General features: G+C 41.5%; 1 protein-coding gene across 1 annotated transcript in view; it reads left to right on the top strand.

Moving 5' to 3' along the window:
• dnm1a (dynamin 1a) overlaps positions 1–23,482 on the top strand; it is a 45,844-nt gene that overhangs the window by 3,902 nt on the left and 18,460 nt on the right. Inside the window, exons 2-14 of the mRNA XM_053411756.1 lie at positions 5,719–5,792; positions 6,718–6,867; positions 7,092–7,295; positions 8,065–8,163; positions 9,297–9,457; positions 9,576–9,718; positions 9,800–9,935; positions 11,683–11,750; positions 12,265–12,403; positions 17,503–17,589; positions 18,318–18,388; positions 18,491–18,542; positions 22,325–22,438. Of these exons, the coding sequence (XP_053267731.1) occupies positions 5,719–5,792; positions 6,718–6,867; positions 7,092–7,295; positions 8,065–8,163; positions 9,297–9,457; positions 9,576–9,718; positions 9,800–9,935; positions 11,683–11,750; positions 12,265–12,403; positions 17,503–17,589; positions 18,318–18,388; positions 18,491–18,542; positions 22,325–22,438 (1,498 nt within the window). The remainder of the gene's footprint in view (positions 1–5,718; positions 5,793–6,717; positions 6,868–7,091; positions 7,296–8,064; positions 8,164–9,296; positions 9,458–9,575; positions 9,719–9,799; positions 9,936–11,682; positions 11,751–12,264; positions 12,404–17,502; positions 17,590–18,317; positions 18,389–18,490; positions 18,543–22,324; positions 22,439–23,482) is intronic.

Here is a 23,482-nt window from a genome sequence, read left to right as displayed (position 1 = left end):
TTAATGTTCACAAAACAGTTACAACAGTTATTCAAACAGCCTGAGTTGTTGTCTTCAAATTCAGCGGAAACCATGCAAAGATTTTCCGTTTACAAAATCACAGAAAAGCAGCAAATCCTGAAAACTGAGCTGAAAACGGTGAATGTTTTGCCTTTTTACTTAACACCTGCAGATAATTTTTTGCTGACCAATTTATCAAATAATTGACTGATTGTACGTATTATACATGTACATGTCATCATCAAGCACCTCTCATATTAGCCCTGTGTCTCCCAGACCAATTAGGAATTGAAAATAAAGAAGACGTGAAGAATCTAAGCACTACGCCCGGTTCCTCATCTGTGTCTGTCATCCAGTCACTGTTTTAACTCCCATGAGTCTCATTAGCGCGGACTGTGTCTTTAACTGGTCTGAGCGCCCAACACATGCAGAGCCAGCTGCAGAAAAACCTATCAGCCGTTCAGTTGGAGGTGGGATGCTTCACCAGTACGTTGAATCTATTTTGCTCAGCGTTTACAGAAACGTTGCTGATGTTCCCAGCTGCATGTTCCTTTCAGAAAGTAGTTTCAGCACCACGGACAGCTCCTCCACAAAAACAACCAAATCAGCACCACGTCTGCTCGACTGCTCCGGAGGAACTAAACTCTAAACACACTGTAACGCTGCCAGGGAATATAATAATATAATGATGATAATAATATTACACTCAGATGATCACAGAAGAAGAACCTCAGTTTCCAGGCAGTGTAGTGGATTATAGGAAACAATAGTAGAACTGGTCAGATTTAGGGAAGATACTAAAAGCATTTCGAGGGCGTGTGAGGTGACTTTCCCAGCCTATACATACAAAAAGGAGATGTGAGTATAAAGGTCACATGTGATGCGTTCATGACGTTTTCCTGTGGTGTTGCTACGAGGTGCACGGCTCAGCCGACTGAAGCACTTTGTTATCGGTGACGGCTGCTGGCACGAGCGCAACCCAACGAACACAATACTACTACGCAGATGTTTCTCCCTCAACCACCACTGGCACCATCGCTATTCCAACCCCCACACAGATTAAGTTTATGATATATGGCTGGTTTCATGTGTTACATAACACGGAAGAGGCCAGAAGCGCTCGGATGAGTCGCAGCAGCAGCTTCACTCATGTGAGAGACGAGGACGTGTACTGAGACTCCTTTATTCTTTTCATATAAAACAGTGAGGGGGGGGGGACGACACAAAGAAGGCTCGTGCTTTAATGATTTATAAAGAATCACATGTTAAGGAAATGTCACAGTAAGATAAAGCAGCCACAATATAAATGATAATACTGTATAGAAAGTCTATTTTTCAGGTTGTGTAGTGAAAATGGAGAGGACAGACTACTCTATATACTCTAGATATGTTGGACAGATTACCACTAAACTTGGGAGGATGTGGTGTCATGAAACAGCCCCTTTTCTTTTTCCCTTTTCTTAAACATTGTGTGTTTTTTTTTAAACATATTCCTTGTTTTCTCTGGGAATCCTTTATGGATCCTGATGAAACGAAAAAAATCAAGAATCATTTTTATGGGTGTCTGTAATTTGAATTTAAATTGAAATGTTTCATAATGGCACTATTGGGCCTAAGTGGAGGTTTATCTACTTTTAAAATAAATATGAGCTCATCTGGTGATTCTGTTTTTTACGGATCCCATAGTTTTCCAGCGATAGGAGGATTTCTTGAAAGTATACGTTGATGGCAACATTCAGTTGGAACCACCCATTGATTATATTTATATATATAGCTAAGAGTAAATGTGAGAATTCTTGATATGATTTATCTTGGCTTTAGTCTTAAAGGATTTATTAGGTTTATTACACTACATTTCTTGGGTCTTTCTAATAAAAATAAATAAATAAACATGTTGGTAAACAAGTTAACACAAAGTTAATTTGTCTCTGTCTCAGAATGTTATGTGGGCAGTCTTTTGTGCCTGTCTTTCCAATGATTCACACCCAGGCTCCGGTTTTATTTCCATTGTTCTGGTGCTGAGTGACACAGTAAGAGTGACAGACAGAGGATAGAGAGAGGACATGATTTGTTCTGATACTGCTACAGGGGATTACAACTAATCTGTGTTTGGACCGCTGCGCACCAACAACACATTCTCCCATTGGCTCTCGTCTAATCTGAAATCCAGTATCCCGCTATTTTATTGGCTCCTTCTAACTATGCAGTTGACAGTAATGTGTGTGGAAGCGAGAAAGAGAGAGAGGGAGAGAAAGAGAGCGAAAGAGGGAGAGTGCACTATTATTAAACAGCGTTCTCATCCTACTTGGAGCCAGGCGATGCTGGGAGGAGCGTTGCCTGTTTGTGCTGCTTCACTACGGTCAGGGTTGTTGTTGCTGCAGCATTAGAGCAGGTTTAAGGCTCAGTGTCTGTCTGCCACTGGCCCTCTGAAGTCTAGAGTGAATAATAACAGTGTGTGTGTGTAGTGCACTCATCCTTGAAGCAATGAGTCATTATTCTGCCACAGCTGGTGCTCACTGGACTTGAATGAATCAATGGCTGAATGTTTATCCTAACAAAATAATTGTATCTGCACAAGATGATCAAATTTATTAGATTTATTAGCTGTGACTCTGCCACAGAGATGCACAGTGCATCTGTGACCTCCCCGACACACACAAACACACATACACACTCACACACAAATATCTATATTTTTATGTACCAAACTTGTTTGTTTCTTTTTAAAGAATCTCTGCTGTACAGGGATGTACCGGTGCTATACAAGTGTGAGTGATTTCCCACCTCACTCTGGGGAATGAAAACACACAAGGTGGGGGGGCTTTCCCTCTCTTAGCAGGGTTAGATAAAGGACGAGTGAACAGAGGGAGATAGTCGCACTACTGTCACATAACTCTCTTGGTGTATAGACAGCAGGGAAGTCTTTTTTGTGTGTGTTTGTGTGTGTGTGTGTGTGCCTTCTCTTTGTGGTGGCGTTTTGAGGGGAGGACGAGGAGTGAGAGGAAGACCTGCAGTAAGGGCCATCTGTCTCCACATAAACATGTCCAAGTGGGAGAATGGGACACACACACGCAGACAGACACACAAACAGACAGACAGGGGGACCAGCAGATGGGCAGACAAATGCAAAAGGTCATCAGGAAGCAAGGCGGCATTATGATACAAATACATGTATACAAACACTATCCAGAGACACTGGTGCTGGTGATGTGCAAACAGCATGATGTATCATATGTGTTGTATTTTCAGGTCTATGTTGTCGACACTCACACAAGGTCTTTAAGTGACATTCACTGCAGGCTGAAGCAGGTTTAATAAAGATCAGTAATCGAAACCTGCAGTTTTATGTTATTATAACCCCACTTCCATCTGTCAGAAACACTTGAATGGTGTTAATAAACTTTAATTGTATTGATTAAATGGCCTCTTATTTTATGCACATCGCTAATGATAGACTTGGATTAAAGTGTGATATGGAAAATGACAGAGAATAAGTTGTTTTTAACCTAGGATATGAGTAAATATACACTTGAAATTTAAATTATTACAAGTGGGGATTCACCCATCTGACTTTTTTCCAGTTTCCCCATTTCTCTCTAATTTAAAATCTTAAAAGTTAATTTAGATCATTTTCATGTCCTTTAACTGAAGAAAACTAAAACAGTGATTTGATTGAATGCAAGAAATTGAGAACCATTAAAATGCAGCTTCATCTCTTCATGATCAAGAATTGCAACTACTTAACCGTACTTTAACCATTACCCATAGATGTTTTATTATTATTTACATTATTTAAAGCTTGTTTACAGCTAAAAATAATTATAAATAAATAATTGAGCTAAAACTTGTTTACTAATGAGTTTGCGTACTTTGTGGCAGCAGAGTCAATGTCAGGAAACATTTAAGTTACAGCTTTTGATTCATTCCATCAAAATCAAAAGACAGTCTTCCTTTAAGCTTATGTCAATCAATATTGGTATCGTAAATGACGCAAATAGGTGAAATGAGGTGAAATAATTTGACAACTAATTGCTGAATTAGCTTTTCGTTGTGAGGTCACGATTGTGCCCTGATTAACTCTCAGCTCATGACTCATGTATCCAAACTGCCTCAGGTCCTCGTTTATTTCTTATTCATGCCGTTCACTTGATTACTGTCGACTACTCTCATCACATACTGAATCATTTATCTGTTTGTTAAAAGGACTTAAGATCATGTATTATGACGGAAAACAGGATATTTATGAAAACATTTTACAGTACTTCATCTTCCTCCTGTAATCAAAACTCTGTCAGGAAAAAAATACGACGATTTTGATGATGATTTTGAAAAGTAAGACAAGAGCCGACACAAACTGAGCGCTGCAGAATGTGTCCCCAACAGTGTTATTGTTGCTGTCAACACACACAGACACACAAATGTCACTGGACAGGAAGAGTCGTGTCGGCTGATGTTGCATAAGCAGCTGAGCAGCCCCGAAGAAAATCAGTGTCTTGCACAGAGGGAAGCGTAAAAACACATGTTGGCAGGGAGTCATCTGTACACACACACACGCTCTGCAAAACCCACATTTCACACCTCAGACACACCAGCAACATTTTATTTGGTAGCAGATGTTTAACACATTCATTTAGACGTACGCTTACACACAAGTCCTCCACAATAAAGAGAATAGAAGAAACAAAAATAATACACAAAATTACAAGAACCCAAGTGCTTCAAGAATCCTGTTAAATTCAGTATTATTTTTGTTACCAAAAAAAACCCCACTGGTAAGCATCAGAAACTAAGGAGAAACTGCAGAAGAATCTGGTGCTCATGAACTTATTTCCTTGTGTCGTGTCAGTGTTACTGAGCTGTGAAATTATTCTGCTGCAGTGCTGCTGCTGGTTTTTCCATCTCACTGCTGCTGCTGAAGAAATGTTAATTCTCTGTGTAATGATAAACATTCAAACAGACACACGTCGGCTGTAAACCTCCAAAACTAATGTCAGGGTTCATTTACCAATGTTGTTTTTTTGATCAACCAAATTACAATGTTATGTTTTCAATGTAGAGCTGCAATGATTTTTTTATTTCTCGTAAAGACGTAAAAGAAGTATTCATGAAAACAGCCCTTCCGATGACGGACCCCATTTCAACATGTAGTGATATATAACTTTGTGGATTTGTTAGTGTCTAGATTAATAGTCGGAAGGAAAGACATTTGAAACATATTGTCTTAAGATATTTTTAACCATTTTCCTGTCGTGCTGGTTTTATTCACAAAGATGATTCCTGTGGTAAATGAAATTAACATTGAGCCTGATGTTACCACAGCTGTTGTGTGAGGATTCAATGTTATTTAGCTCTGCATACACAAAACACACTCCCACACACACACACACACACACACACACACACACACACACACACCAACCCACACACACACACACTACCACACACTCACACAACACACACATATTCACACTCTTGTAACAGACTTCCTGAGGGGATAACAATAAATGACTTTTTAACAAAGCGTAGGGATGATGATTCATAATCACAGACTCTCTCTCTTTTTGTCTCCAGATGATTAATATTATTAAAGTTTCTCTTTTAGTTCAGGGTTTATTCTGGTTTATTTTTTGATGTTGATGTATAGTTCTGTCTTTTTGTTTGTCTACACACATTAGTTTGTACTGTCACTGACTATTGTCCTTGCCTGTTGCGTTACAGGGATTTCCTTCCCCGTGGTTCTGGCATTGTGACCCGTCGTCCTTTGGTTCTGCAGCTGATGACCTCTCCCACAGGTAAAAACCCCATTACCCAGAAGACCTGATCCTCCAGGTCTTGGGATATGTAGTAGTGTTGAGTCAAAACTGATCTTACTGCAGAGCCCTCGTACACAATATTTCATCACTTCTCTGGCTCCTGACATTTAATACTATCACCCATAGATACATTAAGGGATGATTAGAAGCCTGTACTTTAGCCTGAGACTTTGTAAACACTAGCATTATTATAACGGAAAGGTTAAATAGCACAAAATATTTTGACTACGCTTTTTAAGAGACTTTTTGCTCTAGTCTGTCCACATAGTGGGTTGAAGGAAGCCTCTAGTGGCCGTTAGTTGAATTACATTTTAAGCTTCTGCAGGATCTACTCAGTGTTCCTCATCGTTTTGTCCTGCTGTGTTTAATGTATTAGTTCTAGACCGAACTCTTCATCTACTCTAACTCAGACAGAGACACAAGTTCAGAAACTGACACCTATTTCAGCTCCCACATGAATAAACCTCCAGAATCCTCCTCCACTCTCACTGCTTCAGTCCCTCAGCATCTTTTCCACTCAAGTCAACGAGGAGATGAGAACAGCATCCTCGAGTTGCCATGGTTACAAGTCATTAGGCTGTTTAAGGGTTTGGAGCTTTTTCTCACACGTCTTCATCGTGTGAATCAGAAATATATGTGGACTCATTTTATATTGCATCATTTGTCAAACATGCAAAGAATTTTTTTTTGTAATAATTATGTACTTTTTTCATTTAGAATCATTTTACTTATTCCGACTTAGGCATGAATATATGAATACACTAATTCAGTTTTATTATCGCACACAAAGTTTTCGATGAAATTTTAGAAGCTATTAAGATGACTGTTACCGTGTGTATTTGCATAGAGAAGACATTTTGTATACACTCGTTTCCACTAATGTGTTTCCCTTCCCTGTCTTTAGAGTACGCAGAGTTTCTCCACTGTAAGGGCAAGAAGTTCGTAGATTTCGATGAGGTCCGACAGGAGATTGAGGCGGAGACTGATCGCATGACCGGGGCCAACAAGGGCATCTCCCCTGTGCCCATCAACCTGCGAGTCTACTCCCCTCACGGTGAGGCTGACACAACTTTATCTCCTCACAGATTCCAGCTTGGTGTGAATTGCCTGCTGTTTTGTTGTTGTATCTGACTTACAGAATAGAGGAAAATGTAGATTTCTTTGTCTCATGTCAACAGATTATGCACATCCAAACTTCTCATTTGGAGACAATGCATGTGGAAAAGGTTCCTCTACTTCAATTAGTATTCTTACTGTGTTCCTTTCCCCTCCTCACAGTGCTCAACCTGACGCTGGTGGACCTGCCAGGGATGACCAAGGTGCCCGTGGGCGACCAACCTGCAGACATCGAGGCCCAGATCAGAGAGATGCTGATGCAGTTTGTCACCAAGGAGAACTGCCTGATGCTGGCCGTCTCCCCGGCCAACTCCGATCTGGCAAACTCTGACGCTTTAAAGATTGCCAAAGAGGTCGACCCTCAGGGTGAGTTAGTCTATACTTCTACTTCTATATTCTCCTCTGAATTACACGGGGAAATGTACCGTTTCCTCCACTACAGGTATGTGATAGTGACTTATCTCACTTTGGATCAATGATCCAGAAGATATAATCACATTTTAAACCAGAAGGCAGAGACCACATACCCCCGCCAAACAGTCTCCATATGAAATTCAGTAGATCTTGACTTTTATTTGGATTTAGAACAAATTGCAATCAATAAATATCAGACCCCTAAACATGTATGATTTACCTTTTTCAAGATCTATGAGTTTTTAGTCGTTCTCAATCAACAAAAATGTTTCAATGGTAAAGAAAGTAAATATATAATCCTGGATCCTCTCCCTGATCTGGATCCTCAGTCAAATTGAATTGGTTTCATGATAAACCATCCAGCGGTTTCTGTGTCACCATGCTAACTAACAGACAGACAGAAAAACACACAACATCCTTGGAAGAGGAAGCAAATGCAGCGGTGGGGGGAGTATATTTGTCTTTTTAGACTCTAGACGACCAAAAAGTACATGAACAAAATGGAATTATTATCCACCTCGATCCGCATCAACATTAAAATACTTCTAAGAGTATATCAGCGACAAAGATCCGTAAAATAATATATAAATACCCTCCAGCATTTGGGGGTATTGAGTATCGAGAGCATCAGAGCTAGTTTTCATTTTAGTTGTCATTTCAGTTAGCAGGTTCAGTTTGTGCAGTTGATAAATCATCTTGGTGGGTGTGTGTGTGCATGTAGGTATGAGGACCATTGGTGTGATCACCAAGCTGGACCTGATGGACGAGGGGACGGACGCTAAAGAAATCCTGGAGAATAAACTGCTTCCACTCAGAAGGGGTGAGCACAAGCATTAACACACACAAACACAAAGTCAAACTTACACACACACACGCACGCACGCACACACACACACACACACACACACGCACACACACACACACACACACACACACACACACACACACACACACACACACACACACACACAGTTCGTCTTTTCAACTTCAGGGCCTGCAGTGACACACTGTTTCCCTCTTGTGGTAACACGGCAGTCGACCTCAGAGCGGTTCAATTCTCCGACCGCTGAGAGGAGGTGAGGGAGGGTTTAATAAAACAGAACGGAGTGAGAAATCAAAACAGAGGCAGAGAGGAAGAGGAGAAGGGGGCAAAGAGAAAAACACCAGTGTCGGAAAAGAGCTTACATGCATGTACGTTGCGGGTTGCCCTTTACTGCAATGTGCTGATGTGGTGCTTTCTTTTCCATTTGCTCCTGGTTAAGACCCAAACACGTGCTTTTAAATATTTTCCATGTCCTCTTGGGTTTTTTCGATGTTGTTTTTCCATCCTCGTCTTCTTCTTCTTCTTCTTCTTCTTTGCTGCTTCTCTCTCTGCCATGGATGTTCGTGTTTACAAGGCTGCTGGCTCACAGTTGCATTAGTTATAGAGCATGAAACGGCCTGTAACTGGGTGATGCATGAGGAAAGTTAACTGGAGGTGAAATGGGATCGTTGTGACCTGAACTCTGCTCGGTTTTTCCTTTTCCTCCCTTCTTCTTTCTCTCTTTCTGTCTTAAATACTTGGACACACACACATATTGGGATTTATTCATGTAACTCCTTCTTCTTCTTTCCTGCATTCCTCTCCTCCGTCCATCCTTCATCTCCGATCTTTCCTTCAGTCTCTTTAAAATGTGGTTTTGCACAGTTTAACAATATTAAGCACTGTTTTCTCAGTGGTCAACTGCTGGATGCCGTTTTCATTCGGGGTTTGGCCTGTCAAACTTTAACAATAGTCCGGCACAAGCCAAGTTTGCTCTAATACAAGACCATAATATCTGCCATTCTAATAGCCATTCGTGCCAGGAACATTGAGAAATTCCAGGAAGTGATGGGCGAAGTTGGATCTGGTTTTCTGCGAGTCTCACAATAGTTCAGACTGTTTTGTAAATGGCTCTCGTCTGTTCCGTCCAGGATACGTCGGCGTGGTGAACAGGAGCCAGAAGGACATAGATGGGAGGAAAGACATTACTGCCGCCATGGCCGCCGAGAGGAAGTTCTTTATGTCCCACGCTTCGTACAGACACCTGTCAGACCGCATGGGCACCTCCTACCTCCAGAAACTCCTCAATCAGGTTTGTAAGAGAGCAAACCAAGACTTGGAGAGGGTCTGCAGTTCATCCATTCAGAGCTCTGCAACACTCTGTCTCATTCTGACCCCTTCTGTCCAACTCTGACCTTTGACCTGCACAGCAACTGACCAACCACATCCGCGACACCCTGCCGGGGCTGCGAGCCAAGCTGCAGAGTCAGCTCCTCTCCATCGAGAAGGAGGTGGAGGAGTACAAGAACTTCCGACCCGACGACCCCTCTCGCAAGACCAAGGCTCTGCTCCAGTGAGTATATGCAGGTACATAGACTTTAAGATAGATGCTATTGATGGATTTATTGACGTCTGTGTCTCTGCCTCCCTGCAGGATGGTGCAGCAGTTCTCTGTGGATTTCGAGAAGTGCATAGAGGGCTCTGGCGACCAGATTGACACGGCGGAGCTGTCAGGGGGTGCGAGGATCAATCGCATCTTCCATGAACGCTTCCCGTTTGAACTGGTCAAGGTGTGTGCATGCCAGATGTTGGTGTGTTTGTGATTATAGCATCAAACAGCTAATTAAATCCCAACATACCAGGAGAAAGAGCACTTGGAGAAAACACCAGTATGATAAAAACTACCTGAAGTGTATTTGACGCGTGATTTAACTTTTTTAGTTTGGTTCATGCTCCATCTGCTAACATGGAGGAGACTGGGTTTATGAATTATACTGCAGCCAGCCACCAGGTGGCGATCGAGACACTTTGGCTTCACTTTAATTCACTTAAGTGCTGTTTTATTAGCGTTGGGAAATTCTGTTAAACATTTTCCAAAAGAAAATAAAAAAATTAAAATGTGCTGATGCATAAAACAGGCAGTGACCACTGATAAAGAGAGAGAAAATCCCAGGAGACGGAAAATAAAGAAAGAAATAAACGTCTTTCTTAGTTTATGACAAGTATCTTTCTCAGCCTCTTTACATCATTAAGTTACTTCCTCCTCTCTGTCCTCTCTCAGTCTGAGAAGGAGAGAAATCCTCCCTCTGGACTCTCTCTCTCTCTCAAAACATTCCTCTGCTCCCTCCCCTCCCTCTCCCGTCGCAAGGTCTTCCCTCACCCCACCTTTTTACTCTCATTCCTTTAAGACGTGCATCCTTAATTCATCCCTCACGTCCACCTTCCACATTATCTTAACCTCTCATCCCTTCATCCACCTTCTCCGACCTCTGTCTCCCTAAGCTTTTTACCTCACCCTGACCCTGTTTACATATTTGCCTTCTCTCTCCTTTCATTTTCTCTCAGTCGGCCGTTACCCTTCCCATCCTTCCTCCCCCTCCTCTGATGCGTCCCTCCACTTTGTCCTCCCTCACCCTCCCTCTGAGGATATAAAAACTTACCGTCTGTGACTCAAGACGGCAGAAAAAGACGCCCTGTCAGTTTCCCACCGTGGAGACGGAGCAGGTTGCTTCCGAACCAGAAGCTTGGCTCGTAACACAGAAAACCCCCAGTGTCTGCCAGATGCATTAGAAGTCGGTTTATCATGATGTTTTATGTGATTGTACTATATGCTTCAAAGAAAATATATAAAAAAGATTGGTGCATTGCCATAAAGGAGTGATATACCTTTAAATTCAAAACAGAGCGTACAGGAATATAGCAGATCAGATTATATATCCTACTCTGTGTTCGGCTGAATGCATGAAAGATCTGTTTGGGGAAAAGCCTGATTAACGTTTTCAAAACAAAAGCTGCAGAGACATTTTTACAACCCAGGGGGAATGTTCCAACCCAGTGGTTCCCAAGTTTTCTCATGATATGTCTGCGGGAGTCCGACCAGGAGGTCTCTTCTCCCCCTCCCTGTCTTTGTTTGAATAGTTTTCATAAGTAGATGTCAAATTATGCAGCAATTTGCAAGAAAAAAATATGTTTTTTATGCATCTTTTATTGACACTTTCTTATCGTTTTAAAGGTTTTGCGACAGACCTTCACTTATTTACGACAACAATTTTAGTTTTTTAACTTAATGAGATGTATTGTGTGTTGATTGGTAAAATATTGAGATTTTGATAAGAAGATTATTCCTCTAATAACCTCATAGTCCCAACCGACAGAGGAAATAAATCTTCATTTACAGAAATTGATAATTAAAGGAAGGAACTTTATGAGCTGACATGCTAAAACACTCAAGAGAGATTTAAAGTGACCAATGAAGATGTGAGAGCAGGACTCTCTGTACTAACTCTCCTCCTCCGTCTATGTTCTTCTCTTTACCAGATGGAGTTCAACGAGAAGGAGCTGAGGAAGGAGATCAGCTACGCCATCAAGAACATTCACGGCATCAGGCACGTCTTCCCTCCATCTCTCCTCTCCATCCTTCCTACCCTTCCTCCCTCTTCACCTCCCTCCGTCTCTCCATCTGTCTAATCACCGAGACCTTCAGACTCGAGTGCTCTGTCTGAATAGCTAATGGCAACAATGAACTCAGACAGAGGATGTTTAGGATTAGATAACTGGCTTTTGGTTGCTTTAGTTTTCTGACCTCCTTTTGGATTATTCACCACCAGGTCTGCAGTAACACACTAACCCTTAACAACTCAACAAAGAGATTTTGTTTCCATATTAAGTAGATACATTTCAATTGATGTGTGTTGGGTTCCATTGCTCCATCCCCTTTCCCTCTGTCTGTCTGAAGTTGTGTTTATTTGTGTTTTGGGGCAAAAGCTCAGAAATGGAGGATAATTCTTAACAATTAACAATCTTCTCTTTACCCAACCTCCTTTCTTTCTTTCTCTCTATCGTCCTGTTCTTTTTTTTTTCTTCTTTTGCCCTGTGGCTGGTTGTCTACCTGCCGGGTAGAACTGGCCTCTTCACCCCGGACATGGCCTTTGAGACCATTGTGAAAAGGCAGATTGGGAAGATTAAAGAGCCGTGCACCAAATGTGTGGACATGGTCATTTCTGAGCTAGTCAATACGGTTAGGCAGTGTACCAAGAAGGTAAAACAATCAAAGTAAACGGTGGATTATTGTCACCCCTCACCTGCAAAGCCCCCCTCTGCTGTTCACTCCCTGTTACTGTAACCACCCGCCTCTCTGCAGCCCTCGCTGTTGTTGGACGGCGGGGGGGACGCCTGGAGCGGCGGGGTGGGCTGCAGTGTTGCCCGCCTGCCTGCCGACTGAACTGCTTCGGGCAAGTTTGGCTGGACAGGCTGGCCGTGGTAGAAAGCTGTGCTCGAGAAATCCTGTGTTGACGCTGAGCTGTCATCAGAATATGGTTGCCAAATAAGAGTCAGTGAGTTTGTCTATCTGATCAAGAATTAATTATTTCAAAAAGCATGCCAGACAGGCAGTTCTTCAAGAAATCAATCAATCCATGTATTTATAGTTCAAGTGGGCGGGCAATAGGTTCAAGTTGACAGTAATCGCCTTCTGCTGGATCAGGAGAACTTTTAAATTTCACAAAAATCTAATTTTTCTGAAAAAGGAAAGAAAATTTGAAAAGCTTTAATATTTGTTTTCTTCTCTGAGGTGTTCCTGGAGCTGTTTCACCACCAGCCCCACTTATAGCCTCACCATTAATGGCATCATCCTTCATAAGAACCTCACTCTGTCAACCTCTGCTTATAAATGTTAGAAAATCGTGCGTCACCCACTTCGACTCCCTGGCAGCCATACTGGATGACCTCAGCTTTCAGACCTTCTTGTGTGTGAGACGGCAGCTGTGCACCTGCAGCAGACAGGAGCCATGATGATTCTGCTTTAAGGGCCTCAGGGGCCACACTCTCAGCAGCAGAGGCCTGCGAGTGTGGCCAAGAGCCGGAGCAGCGGTCCTCATCCAGATTGATCCACTGTGACCAAACAATTTTAACAGCTGTTGGACTGCAACAATCTGGAGGCCCCCGGGATAGTAAATGTTGGGACTGGGGTCCCGCTGGAAGTCAGAAGAGATGGAGGGACTGGTGGGGGAGGTCAAAGGTCACCACCAGGAGGGATCAGGGCATCCTGGCTGAGCGCGGGGTTGCATAGCTGCGGTCTTGCCGTTTGTGGCTTGGAGTTTTTTGGGCTGGTGGAGATGTGCAGGCTGGGAGCTTTCTCTATCTCTTCATCTTTCCTCACTTCTGTTTGCTCTGCACTGATGGAGAGATACTCCAGCCCTGCTCTGTTTCAGAACGGCTTCAGTGGAAACAAATGTCTCACTTGCATTTTCCTTCTTCTGTGCTGTTTCTCCCCCCCCCCCCCAACACCTCTCCTTGTCTTTTAACCTTCAATCTGTTGTTTCTTCTGTTCCATCTCCATTCTTTGTATTGTCCTCCTCCTTCGCCATCCTTTTGTTTTTATTTGTCTCATCCCCGCCACTTTCCTTTATCTGTCTCATCTCCTCTTACAAGTCTTCCTCCTCTTCCTCTCCTCTTTCTCCAATTTTTTTCCCACCTCTTCTTTCTGTTTGATTTCACTCCTCCCTCACTCCGCCTGCCTATCCCTACAGGACGGGGCTGTTCACCCCTGACCTTGCCTTTGAGGCCATAGTGAAAAAGCAGATCCAAAAGCTGAAGGGGCCCACACTGAAGTGTGTAGATATGGTCGTGAGTGAACTCACCTTCACCATTCAAAAGTGTAGTAACAAGGTAAAATAACAGATAATGTCAGTTAATCTCACATGTAGGGGCAGACTGATGGCTGGAGATTTTTTCTATTATATGAGAAGTGATATCTGGAGATTTATGATTTAAACAACTGAACCGGGTCTTAACTGCTTCATCGCAGTATTTGTTTTGTTAAAGAAATGCGTAATTTACAAAAAATAGAGCCACTTTGATTTAGTTGGTTTTAGATAGATATGTCCTAAATATTACTTTTCTTTTTAACTATTTTCTTACAGTTCAGAAAATGACCCTTCTGATTAGTTATTTACAGTAGTAAGTGACAACACATTGCTTTCTTTTAGTAACAAATTGAATCTAACCATCCATAACCAATATTAGCTAAGGTCTTTCCCCTGTAGATTTCTAAATATTATTAGTATTTGAAAAAGAAATAACTTTTTAACTAATCACAAGAAAACATCCCGACTTCTAGACCAGGTCAAGAGGATATGATGGCGCTACATTTTTCTTTTTATATGTGTACAATTACTGAAATAAGTTGGATATTTCAGTCCCTGGCTGATCAATCAACCATAGTGTTTAAATAGCATTACCTTGCCCATGATCAATATCTTAGATTATTCATAACATTATGTAAACTGACATGGAACAAATACACAAAACTTCATCCAGCAGATATCGGTCTGTCCTTACTTACTTTATTAGTGTAACCACACAACCTGTATTTTGATCATAGTTTATTTCTCTTCTGTCAGTTATTGGCCTTATATTTATTTACAATGTAACAAGCTGCATGCAAGACATGATGTCTAAACATCTTCCGATTTAATTTGGTTAAAATCTCATTCTCGTTTCTGTCTTTGTCTTTATGGTTTAATAGTGGAGAGACTGATTGTGTAGTTCCACTCACAGACTAATTGATAAAACTTTCAATATTTCTTTCATTCCCCCTTTTATTTTTCTATCGTCTTCTCCATCCTCTCGTCCTCTCGTCCTCTAACCTCTCGTCCTCTAACCCTTTCAACCGGCTGCCTCCTCCCAAAGCAAACGACCAAAAGCGAGCAAGACCTCCTTTGGATTTCTCTTTTCTGTCACTCCTTTATCTTGGATTCACTTTAAGAGACATATACGGTTTTTAAAGATGCTGTATGACAATATACAGTGACTAGGAAAATCCTTAAAGGAGTCAGTTTGAAGATGTCCCCCACCCCCATCCCTCCCATCCCTCCCTGTACTCCCAGCTCCTTGGCATTGCACGTCAGTCTGAATCCATGTGCGCATTTCTGCCTGCTGCCTTTTTCTTTTATAGAAAATATTCCTCTCTCCTGTCGATGTTGTGTTTCTGGGTCAGTTTTAGGACACTGAAGAATTTTGACAGCGTCCTTCAGCCTTCAAGTTGCAATGCACCTTTCCAGAGGCACAAGTTGTGTTGCTTTGATAGTAAATATATCCACTTTTCATGTTTCGTATAAGGTTTTACTTTCATGACGTGAACTCACAAAGCGTGAAAAGCATGAAGTGCTCCCCATCAAATCAGTTAACAGTGTTTCTATTGGCACCAGGACAAGGGGGGGGGGCATTGTTAATTACAGCTGCCAGATACAAGTCTTTCCTCTCTGTTTACCAAGTTGAGTTACTTGACAAAACAAATTGGGTGTTGTTTTTACATTGTGTGCCTGAGCTTTCCTGATTTGATCCAGATGTGAATACTGACGTGTTAAAGGCTTTTTATACTTCATCAAACTCTGCGTATGAACCTCGCCAACTGGCAGTATGCGTTGATATCAGTTTCTAACAGAGGAAGTGGAGTATTTTAAGTATCTGATAGTAGTTTATTGGTGCTTTCAAATAAGACATTAACCATCAATTTAAAATATTTATATTTTAGCAGAAATGCAGTTGAATGCATAATACTGACAGCTTTCTAACTAAAGTATTTTTTGAAAATCATTGGGACCTGAATTTCACAAATTTTACACGAAAGAAAGCTTCTTGTTTGACCTTCTTGTCGATCAGTATGATGACGGTCGAGCAAATATACATTTATCATTAATAACATTTAGTACATAGAAACACTGAACACTTGATATTTCATGTATCTGTACTTCACTGAAATAAATTTGAAATACATTTTCATTTTTACTTCACTACGTATATCAGGAATTATGTGTACTTTCTACGCCACTTAATTCCTACAATTTACGTGATCATATTGCTTTATTATATATTTTTTAAGTAATCAATAATGAGGACTGATCCAATCCAATGTATTCGGAATATGCCTCAAGTACTTTTGAATGCATAAAGTTTATTTAAAAGCATGTGCTCATATAGAAAAGTAAATGTGGTACTCGGTTTATTTCTTTGTACTTTTACCTAAATAACAGTTTGAGTTCCTCCTCCACCATTGGCTGTTATAGACCTTCTTCACAGCAGCCATTTTGACATGAGCCACCAGGTGATCACAGGTGAGACACTAACACCTGTGATCACCTGCTTCTCTGTCAAAACGTCTGTTGTGAAAAAAGGTCTGTTGTCATTTTTATTCGCTCTGATGTAGCTGTTGGCATCAGAGACCTGCTCCCACGATCTCTAAGACCTTAACATGGCATTTTTTGTTGTATTTTAAATCTAACTATTAAGATCCAACACTTAAACCCCTCAAATCAATGTGTTTATCTAGAGATATGTTCCTTTGCATTGGGAGCACGGCTGCTACCGTCCAAACACTTTGTCTAGTGAGTATCATAATTGCACGTAGTTCCACACAATGGGAAATGAAAAGCTTCAGTTTCACTCGCCTGCACATTGATAAGAGTTTGAATGCCAGCAATTGGACTGAAATTCACGTGTGACCAATTTAAAACAATTATCTATTCCTTATGTGTGTCCTCTGGGTCAGATCAGGAGGCAGTGAATCAACTGGGGAAACAGGAGGTGTATTGATATCCACTCGTTCCCAAAACCATCCGACAGACATGAAAGATGCATTGTAACTTGCAAGAGACCGGCGTGTTTTTCCCGTCTTGCATTGTGATTTTGATTTTTCTTCCTTCCCCACACTTATCCAAATGTGTTTGTCACATTGGAGGTCCACCAATGTCTGCGTTTGTGGGTTTTGCAATGAGCTCATGGAAAAAGACCCACAGAGTGCTGGGAAAAGGAAGCCCTTTTTTTTGCCAGAAACATTGCTTATTCTTTTTTTGCGTGTATGTGTATCACAGATTTTGCACTACTCCACAAATCCAGTCCAACACAAATTCACAAACTGGACATGCAGAGAGTAGAGCTCAATCTGGGATAAACGCCACATGATAACGTGTTTAATTGTGTTCCCGTTATGTACTTTGTTGTATTGGTGGAACTGAGTTGTGGTTCGGCAAGATGAGTAGTTCTGTGGTTTACTTTGTGACAGTTATTTGTGACAGTGTGTGTGTTGCCATGTATTTTGGGGTGGGCTTGCTACCTACCTACTAATCTCTGTGGTCACAGCTGGCTCAGTATCCCCAACTACGAGAGGAGATGGAGAGAATTGTCACGCAGCACATCAGGGACCGGGAAAGCCGCACTAAGAACCAGGTAACGCACAGAAACTACAAACACAGTGAGGAACACTAATGGTTTTGTGCTGGTGCAGAGGGGGATTCTATTGTTATTGAATAATGATGAACTTACACATTATTTCTCTGCTGCACCCTCCATATTTATGTGTGTTATAAATAATGACCTCAGCATCTCAACAATATTATATGAAATAGTCTTTAATTCAAATTCGAAACGTTATTGTTTTTTATTTTTGGTGGCCTAATCGTAATGGATCACAACTATTCTTTACCGTTTGTAAATAATGGCGGTGAAGGCAACAGCTCCCATGATGCCACGCTGCTTCATTACCCATTGAGCTATTTCTTTTGTTATTTTTTTGATCGAGAGACCTCTAGTGGCCAAATTTGCATAGTGTACGTTTAAAGTAGGAAATATCCCACCCTGGGAAATCTGTGATGTCATGTTATTCCACAAACAAACAACGTATGCCACCAGAATTTATTTGGCAAATGATTTAGTTGCATGAAAACACTTCACACTATAGGATCAAAAGATCTGTGATATCCTGTAGTTTGTTCATGTTGCTGCGAAACAACAGATTTCAGCAACGGCTTTAGAACGATACTGAAGTTACACTGAATTTAAAATAGCATTTCTTGGCAAGTCACGAATTTCCTGGGGAGTATTGTTTTAAATATTTTCATTAAATGAGAAACATATGAGCCCTTCGTGATAGCCTCTCACGGCCTCTCTCTGTTCAGGTGCTGCTGTTGATAGACATCGAGTTGTCCTACATGAACACCAACCATGAGGACTTTATTGGATTTGCCAAGTGAGTTATACTGCAGAATTTTAATACAAGCCAAATGTAAAACTTAATTGTTGACATGTGCTGGCAAAGGTCAAACCGCTGCATGTGTTCTGTTCTGTGCAGCGCTCAACCGAGGAACATCCAAATGAACAAGAAGAAGGCGGCCGGCAACCAGGTATGTGAATCACAAACGTGCAGACGTGTTCGCTGTCGTCTCCACAGGTTAAAGTGTGTCCTTCTCCTCAGGCTACTTTAATCTGCAGGAACACCATTCTTCGCTGAATTCACCCCAAAGTGTTTCATCTGTTGGACCGACACATGACATTTGAGCTTCATGCAGTCTTTTCCCCCCGAGGCTTTGCTCTGGTAGCACTTAGCGCTCTGTGTTGTCCATGTGAAACGCAGCACAGCTATACAGTATTGTGTTACCCCCGGGCAACAGTCCATATCCTACACAATGCAGCTCTAACACTGCGCACGTTGCAAACGCTAATGGACAACAGTTGTTGGATCTGGAAACAAATTGTTCTCTTAGCGGAAGTCGTGGCGCACAAACCGGTGTGTGTTGCAAAATATCACGCGTGATAGTTCTCATGATTTTAAAGCTTTGACAACGGCGATCGTAATATTAACATCAAAAGACAGGAAAGCTTTCAGAAGCAAGAACATTTGCCAAGTTTGCCCAATCCTCAAAATCTGAATAATTGAAAGAGGTTTGACATTTTAAGTCAAATCTGTTTCTCTAGCTGTATCTAAATACACACACATAACTTATGTTTATAATCTACTCTCCACAAAACATTCCATTAAATCTGTTAACAGATTTTTTGCAATAAAGAGACACCGAAAAATTGTAGGTTAAAAATAACCAAACAGTACATTCTTTGAATACAGTGCCTATGTAACAATAACAAAAAGTAGAGGTACTTCTCTGTTTCCTCTTCTTCCTCCTTTTCCTTTTCTTAACTTGTTGCCTTTCGTATCTTCCTAGTGATTTCTCTTTTTGTGTTTCTTCTCTTTTTCCTTCTCTCTGTGGCTTTTTCTCCTTCAGGATGAAATCATGGTGAGTAATGTGTGTGTGTGGAGTGGATTGAGAGTGTGTGAATGTGTGTGTGCGTGCGTGTGATTTCTGTGCATGTCTGCAGGTCGACAATAATGCACATGTGCTCATGTTTTGCTGCTCTGCATACAACGGGCCTGCATGTGTTCGTATCTGTTCTTTATGTGTATTGGGTTCTAGTTGAAATTCTTCACTCTCCGGAAAAATAACAAGATAATTAAAGAATCATGATAGAATTGTTAAAAAAACTTTTTTAACATGATTAGAGATCTGTTGTATGGACATGTAAAACCGAACATATGCTAAGAAGACTATTTTCTAACAAGTGGAAATATTTTATGGACTGGTAGTTAGATCACTAGTTAATGGGAGCTTTAAACATAAGGCTTTGTTTGCTATTGACAGAAAATATTCTAGTGTCTCAATTGAGGAGAAAGTCAACATGAATAGTTTTATATTGAGGGTTATTTATTTTTCTTGCAATAATTAAGTTATAAAAAGACCACCCAGAAACAAAATCTGTATGATCTGCATGAGGATGATTTGTTTTAGATGCAACCTGATCATCACCATCAAAAAATGAGTTGTAACATAGATTTACTTTCAGCAGTAAATGGAAAACAGTTTTTGGAGGAGTAAACAACAGCGCTGCTGAGATTCAATTATTTTCACAATATGATTAATGTGGGTATTTTAGTTAGAGCTCAGAGTCGATGTATTTTGTGTGTTGAAGTCTTTGCAGTGGCAGTAACACACGTGTGATTAGCTGATTGGAGATTCATGTGCAGTTGTGCATGTGTGTATGAAATAAGCTTCACCCTGCCAGTGTAGGGCAGGTGGCTGTGGTGGGGATGCTTGGCTGCTTCCCTTTCCTCCTTTTTTTCAGCTGTGTCCTCCCTGCAGACACACACAACACACAACACACATAACACACATAACACATATAACACACAACACACACACAAACACACACACACACACACACACATATTTGAAATCGTTTCACTATCCCTGTTGGGGTAGCTCATTGACATATTGACATCCTCCAGCACCTCACCCTAGCCATAACCATCACATCTGTGCCTACCCCGGACCTAAAGCTGAATCTTAATCTTCCAAAAGCAGTCTCTCCCCGTGGGGACCTCAGTTATTGTCCCAATGAGTTAATGTATTCAGGTTGTAGTCCCCATCAGGATATAAAGACACCCACTGGTCTTTTTTGGGGACATAGGTTGCACTTGAAGAGAGACACACCTTTACACTTACGTTTACTTTTGTCCCCAGTTGGACAAGTTGTTCCTAATAAAGTGGTCCTCAGTCCTCAGTCAGTTCCTGAGGATGGCCTATGACAGATCCACACTTAAACTACAGGAGGACAAATGTTCTGTAAATTGTTGTCTTGCACTGTTCGACCTCCAGTGAGGTTGAATTCGATAAAGACTCACTTGAAAAGAGAAAAAAGGTTCAGATGAAAAGAGAAAAGTTTATATCCTTCATCCCTCTCTCCGCCTCCGGCCAGTTCATTCTAAGAAGTAGTAGTAGAAGACTAGAGAAGATAAGGACCTGCAGCACAGACACGTCACCTCCATACTTATCAGTTGTCATAATAACCACCCAGATTGGGGTCAAAGGTCAGGGGCACATTGTAAACACAGAGGGGATCTTCACTTCCTGTTTATAGATGGCTGTGGTTTAAGGCCCCATAGCTTCTGTTGTCCACTGAGCCGACTCATACTGAGAACAATGTTATTTAAAAACAGCAAATTATGGACTTATCATTACATATGATAACGGAAAGGTTATCTTTTAGATCATTCATATGCACAATGCGCAAGTTCTGTTCAAACCCACAAAACGTTCATTCTCTCATTTATCTCTAAACTTTCAAAGATCACACATTTAAAAAAAAATCTTTTCCACATCCAGACTGTGGGTCTGAAGATAGTTTTTTCACATATTGTTCAAACTGTAAATATCTCAGACATTGCAAGTTTGGACTTAAAAAATCAGCTTGACTTAAAACAGTGCCTCACATTGTATCTTGTTTCAGTATGACAGTGAAAATATTCCATAAATAAAGGCATCATATCAACACATATTGTCTGTGAATCTAAAGTCTGATATAGCTTTTCCCTCTGTGCCATAGAGTCCATCTCAAATACTCCTCTATAACTGTAAATATAGTCTTTCGGTGGCCTAAGTAGGTTCTGAGTAGAATCTCAGTTTTTCAAATGAAGTATTCTGAGTCGGCAGCATCTGGATCTTCAGCCTCCTCACTCAAACATAATCATTTCACCCCCTTTATCAAAAAGCCCAAAACAATAGAGTAGAAAGCAGTCAGGCTCATACATATATATATATATGTCCCCACATAGTTTTAATACAGTTTGACACTTGAGGTTTGCAGCAGTATACGTCCTCGAACTTCACCCTGCTTGCTGACCCCTTGCTGCCATCCTCCCAGCAGCCAGCTACGTATAATGTGCTGGTACTTGACCAACCTTGTGTATTTGGCCATTATTCAATGCTACGCGTTGGAGTAGCTTTGTAACGTTTTCTCCACATTCTCATTCAGCCCGAGAGAGGAGTTAGCGATCGGTTCAAGGTAAATAACTCGAGCACCCTGTACTGTTTGTCTCTATAGTTCCTGTATGGTGGAGAGAATGAAATGCGAGAGAGAGAAAAAAAGAGTGGGAGGACTGTGTTTAGTCACCTCGGTGCCAGTTGCTCCTTATCTCCACTAGAGGCAGTGTCATTTCATTTTACTGTGCTGCCGCATATATTTTAGCGTAGGTTCGTATTTGTGATCCATAGAGAACCTGACAGATGTGGCTTTGCCCAGCCGGATGTCATTCATAATGGTTTTCTCCGCCCTGTGTTGTCTGTGTCTCTCTCAGGTGATCAGGAAGGGCTGGCTGACCATCAACAACATCGGCATCATGAAGGGAGGAGCCAAGGAGTACTGGTTCGTCCTCACTGCCGAGTCTCTGTCCTGGTATAAGGACGATGAGGTGAGATGCTGTGAATATGCACATATCAGTTGGATCTGTTTCTTTCCCACTTTCTGGTAAAAAAAAGAAAAGAAAAGAATTCCAATTCATATCAATGGCAAATGCGACTGTTGGTCAACTTTTCCTCTGCACGTTGAGATGACTTGACCTGACGTGCTCTGTTACTGGGCCGACTGGTCAAAGCAGGGTCCCATAATGTGTTGCAGAACTAGTAGGGGGTAGCAACAGTCTCATTGTCTTCAGGCCTCGGACACAGATGTGTGTGTGAGGGTGTGTTTGTGTGAGTGTGTGTGTGTGTGTGTCAATGAGAAGGCCCTTTCCAAAGAGTCAAGACCCCCCAACATGTCAGACACCGAAGCTGGCATACACATGTGCATACCAGAGCCCCCTGCCCTGTTCCCAATCACACACTTACACACACTTACACACACGTACACACACACGTACACACTCTTACACACACAAAGTCACACACACAAGCTGCTTCTAATAAACTTATTTCATTTCAAAGAAGGGGCACGGAGCAAGAGTCGGACTGGATTTTAGGGGAGGAGACAGGAGTGTCTTTTGTTAACTGGTGAGCAGCAGGAGTAACCAGGACCATGTGAAGGGAGAGAAAGTGGGGAGAAGAAAGGGAAGGAGGTTGAGGAGGAGGAGGAATATAAAGGGGCTAATCTGGACTCTTATAATCTCCCTTACATATGTCCTCCCCACTTTTCTCATCGCTCCTTTTATCCAATCTCAAAAGTTCATCGAAACGCTGAGGAAAACTCAAATTAATTTTCCTCTCCCTCGTCCATCTGTCCATTCTCAGCCTTTTCTTCATCACCCTCTTTTTCTCCTTCGTCCCCTCCCTCCATCTTTCCCTCCCCTGCTTGTACTGTATATTTATTTGAACGTGGAAAAATGAGGGCGCAGGGAGACCCAAAACCAGCACACAGTGGATCGTGTTAAAGCTCAGAGCCAAGGCTGCAGGGGACTCTGTGAAAGAGAAAAGAAACGGGAAAACAAGAAAGAAATAAAGAAACTTTCCATTATGTTTCC

The sequence above is a fragment of the Pleuronectes platessa genome, chromosome 19 (assembly GCF_947347685.1).
Source record: "Pleuronectes platessa chromosome 19, fPlePla1.1, whole genome shotgun sequence".
Taxonomy (NCBI): Eukaryota; Metazoa; Chordata; class Actinopteri; order Pleuronectiformes; family Pleuronectidae; genus Pleuronectes; species Pleuronectes platessa.
Note: the sequence above shows the minus strand (reverse complement) of the source record. Positions and strands in the feature narration are given on the sequence as shown.